Source organism: Octopus bimaculoides, chromosome 9, assembly GCF_001194135.2.
Source record: "Octopus bimaculoides isolate UCB-OBI-ISO-001 chromosome 9, ASM119413v2, whole genome shotgun sequence".
Taxonomy (NCBI): Eukaryota; Metazoa; Mollusca; class Cephalopoda; order Octopoda; family Octopodidae; genus Octopus; species Octopus bimaculoides.
In genome coordinates, this window is record NC_068989.1 from 7,086,951 (window position 1) to 7,091,439 (window position 4,489).

A 4,489-nucleotide genomic window follows, 5' to 3' on the forward strand; every position below is an offset into this window, starting at 1 on the left:
AAAAAAAAAAAAAAAAAAAAAGGCAGTGAAAAAGTATAGCATCGTTTAGAAAGGAAAAACAAACCACCAAATGCATACATACACAATACACACACATATATATATATGTATGTATATATATATATATATATATATATTAGAGGAAAGTGCTAACTGGGAAGCCTTCTACAGATCCCTGGCGCTAGCCTCAGTTGTGAACTTGGAACCTAACAGATGACCAATTATAGCGCTTACTCAGCATACCTATTCGTTTAGATCACCAGTGAACTAAACCCCTCATATCCTATATATATATATATATATATATATATATGTATATATAGCACAACTAGAAACTAGATCCTTTGTTGGTTCTGGTAATTCCAGATATTCAGTCAACTAAACTGCCTATTAAATGATTTACAGAGAAAGTGGTTGAGTATTCCATAGTGTATACCATTAATATAATCCTCAGATAGAATTATAACAGAGTACAATGCACAACAAAGCTTACCCTTCGATGTACAGGCATAATCCATTCAAAATACCTTCACAGATTACCTAATCTGCCTTAGTGGTTAGAGGTATTTGGTTCATAATCGTAAGGTCTCGAGTTCGATTCTCAGTGGTGCATGATGTCCTTGGGCAAGACACTTTATCTCTCATTGCCGCAGTCTACTCAGCTGGTGAAAATGTGTTGTACCTTTATTTCAAAGGGCCAGCCATTTCACATTGTGTCACACTGAATCTCCCTGAGAACTACATTAAGGGTACACGTTTGAGAAGTGCCCAGTCTCTTGCATGTTCATTTCATGAGCAGACTGTTCCGTTGACCAAAATCAACTGGGATCATGTTGCCTTAACTGACACAGTGCCAATTCTTTAAAAAATTTCCTTCAATAAATCTTGGGTCAATCATTCACAAAATTTGAATGAATTTCATTCACAAGACTTTGGTAAAAGACACACAAAATTCCAGCCAGGGCTTCACGATAGTCAAATGAACTCCTTAACCATCGGCCATGCCTGGTGCACACACACACAACATACACATGGTCTAAATTTTGTTTTAAAGCTTAATCTTGTAGAGTCAATGCAGCCTAGGAGACAAAGCAACACAGACTTCAGTGCCTGGCCCAGATGGCACAATAACAGCCCTTGCAATCAATGAGAACACAAAAGCCATCAACTGGAAGCCCAATTCAATACTACAATCAGCTATTTCAAGTCTACTATGTTTGTTTTTTTCTTCATTGGATGAAAAATGAAAATATATTTAGAAATATTTTCAACTAGACACAGCTGTTATCGGTAGTGGTTATGGCTTTTTGTAGAGAGAAACAAAATGTATTAGTGACTATCCACCCACCATCTAAAAACTATTAATTAATAAACAACAAGATTATCTTGTGCTTTCTGCATTTCAGCCAGCTGTTTCCAGCTCAAATATTCTACCTGTTTTCACATTCAAACTGGCCAGATCCTGCTTCTCACACCTACACTACAATGCTATTCTGTTACTGACATTTCTTCCTTTTGCGTTTCAGCCAGCTTTATATATCTGGCCCAAATATTCGACCTGCTTTTACATTCAAACTGGCCAGATCCTGCTTCTCACACCTACCCTTCAATGTCAATCTAAAGATAAGCAATCATATCTTTGAAATCTCAAAGCAACAAGATTGATTCAAAACAATGTGAATAAATAAGCATTACATTGGATAGAGTAATCTGAATACTAAAGGGTATAAGCAATCTTTATTTACAGACTCTCTTACCGGTTTCACTCATTGGATTACAACCTTGTGAAGGTAACACTGAAAGGTTTTCCAATCACTAACATCGACTCCAGAACTTACTTCAAACTAATACATATTGCATTGACCTCTAGTTATCGAATGGTTTAAGTTTTATCTTTAGCTGTAATGGGATCCAACTCAACACACCATTCTATACCACTATACACATATACACATAGACATATAATATATATATGATGGGCTTCAGCACAGTTTCTGTCTACCGAATTTTATTCACAAGGTATTGGTGAATCCATTGCTAGAGAAGAAGACACTTGCCCAAAGTGCTGTGCAGTGGAATTGAAACCTAGAACAATGTGATTTTGAAGTGAACTCCAAAACCACTAGGCTATTGCTGCATCTTCGTATGTTTTTTGTTGTTGTTGTTGTTTTTTGTTTCGGGGGTTTTTTGGGTTTTTTTTCAAAAATTATCTTTTATTTTGCAGCAGAAAGTCCATTTTAAGTTTGATGTATTCTGATTTGAGTTTAATCAAGCCCATACGTGCTTTGTGTTCTACATTGATCAGTTTCCGTTCCAACCGGATGTTTTTCATTTTCTCCGCATGTTCTGTCTTGCGGAGGTCGTCGAGCAGCATGTCATGATCGTTGACCTTCTCGACGAGGACCGGCTCGATTGCTGGCATCTGACCGCCATTTTCACTGTGAGCCGAGACGATGAGTGGGCCCGATTGAGAAGCTGCTGGTACGCCATTTAAATCACTGATATCACTGGAGTAGTTGATGGACGGAGTGAAGTTCACAGAATTGTTGTTCACAATTTGGTTGGAGAAACTGGACTGCGAGTGTAAAACCTTACCAAAACCTGAAAAGAAAAACAGGAAAGGAAACATTAATATACTTCATTTTTGTATTTGGTTCGCAAGATTCTTAATGTGAAATGGTGTAAAGAATAAAAAGTTTAGAATGGTATAACAACGCACTATAGAACAAAAAATGGACTATGTACCTGTTGTAACTTGAAATTTCGGAATTACAGTTCCTTCTTCAGATCTTATTTCTTGGAGTGACCCTAAACTGCATCCTGGTTTGGGGGATCCAGGGTTTTGAGAAATGTGGAACACCCAGTTTGCCACTGTTGTACTCAGGTCTGCTCTGACCTGGAGAAGCAGCACGTGTCAGGGCCCTAGTTATGGGTTAATTTGCATGTTTTAGCAGAAACTCCAAGCACAAACCCCCACTGCTTTGTGAGTGCCATGGAAAAGGAAAAGGATAGTGGAATCATTTTCGACAGCAAATCAAAAAATGGAGGCTTTCAGGTAGTCCAGTGCCTTCTTTGAGATTCTTCTGACAACTCCAGGGAGGTAGAACTCCCCAGCCTTGTAAGATCATTCACCTTGGAAAAGACACATGTAAAACCTAAAGCTTGCTGGTCACCACAGCCATCTTAGCTCACTAAGTCACTGTGGTCAAACTTCCAAACCTAATGAGAGAGATCAGATTGTACGGACTGACCTTCACTTTTAAACTACTCAGTGCAGGCAGGAAGAAGAGCCTACTGCATCTTCTGACATAAAGAAACTGCTACCACCCTCAGTTGTGGGGTTCGGCACTGAGAAAAAACTACAGGCAGAAAAACTGATGTGAAAAATCATGAAGAAAGGAAGCTTTGAACCAGGCAGCAAATTCTACTGTGTGGATGGGGTATTTACTGGGTCTCTGACCACAGCTTCTCTTTATAGTAGCCCCAGAATATTTCTCTCAACAAAAATTAAATTATATGAAATATAGCCATCTATGTATCTTACTTAATGTCTATACACATTTGCTAGGCCAGTTACCGTGGGATTTGCCCTAAAATAACATCTCTTATGGACGTACTGTGCTAAAAAACACATGATGTACCAGAGTGGCAGTCAAATCTCTTCAAATCACACAACCAGCATCCTTATGAAAAAAAAAATTGTTCAATCCACCACCTTCTTATTTTAAGATGGTAGGGTATGCCTTAAGAGAAATTTGGCTGCTATTTCTAGCAGGTTCAGTGACTGCATAGTGAGGCTTCCCCAATCTGCCCTGAAATTTTATTTTTTTAATATCTTAGTCAAGGAGGAATGTAGGGTCTTAAGACTGTTTTGGGGAAGTTTTATTTAATATTTCCTGTATCAGGAGCAATGAATCCTCATCTAGCCAAGTGACTGACTACAAGTGTACTTAGCATTAGAAAATCATTCGAGCAAGGTTGTTGGCAGTGCCGCTGGACTGGCTCCCATGCAGGTGGCACGTAAAAAACACCCTTTTGAACGTGGCCGTTGCCAGTACCGTGTGGCTGGCCCTCGTGCAGGTGGCACGTAAAAGCAGCCACTACACTCTTGGAGTGGTTGGCGTTAGGAAGGGCATCCAGCTGTAGAAACTCTGCCAGATCAGATTGGAGCCTGGTGCAGCCTACTGGCTTGCCAGTCCTCAGTCAAATCGTCCAACCCATGCTAGCATGGAAAGCAGACGTTAAACGACGATGATGATGATGATATATAAATATATATATATATATTCATATAAACAAGGATAAAAATCATGTAAATGGTAATATCAAGTGACCAACATGCTATAAAACCTTGTGGTTAAATTATGCTAAAATAATAATTATATAAGGGAACAGGAAAAAATCCTGCCCCAACATGTAAAAATACACCAAAAAGCATTATAAACCACCTGAAGCTCAAGCAAAAATATTATATCTATATATATATATA

At 38.6% G+C, this 4,489-nt stretch overlaps 1 protein-coding gene and 1 long non-coding RNA gene across 5 annotated transcripts in view; one reads left to right on the forward strand and one right to left on the reverse strand.

Moving 5' to 3' along the window:
* Positions 1-4,489, forward strand: part of LOC128248691 (uncharacterized) — a 143,282-nt gene that overhangs the window by 76,089 nt on the left and 62,704 nt on the right. The gene's annotated exons all lie outside the window — the stretch shown is intronic.
* The window catches only part of LOC106873983 (putative uncharacterized protein DDB_G0282133), a 60,768-nt gene continuing 57,511 nt past the window's right edge, over positions 1,233-4,489 (reverse strand). For all 4 annotated transcript variants that reach the window (XM_014921529.2, XM_014921530.2, XM_014921532.2 and 1 more), the window contains exon 3: positions 1,233-2,601. In XM_014921529.2, the coding sequence (XP_014777015.1) occupies positions 2,207-2,601 (395 nt within the window). In that variant the 3' untranslated portion in view covers positions 1,233-2,206. The remainder of the gene's footprint in view (positions 2,602-4,489) is intronic.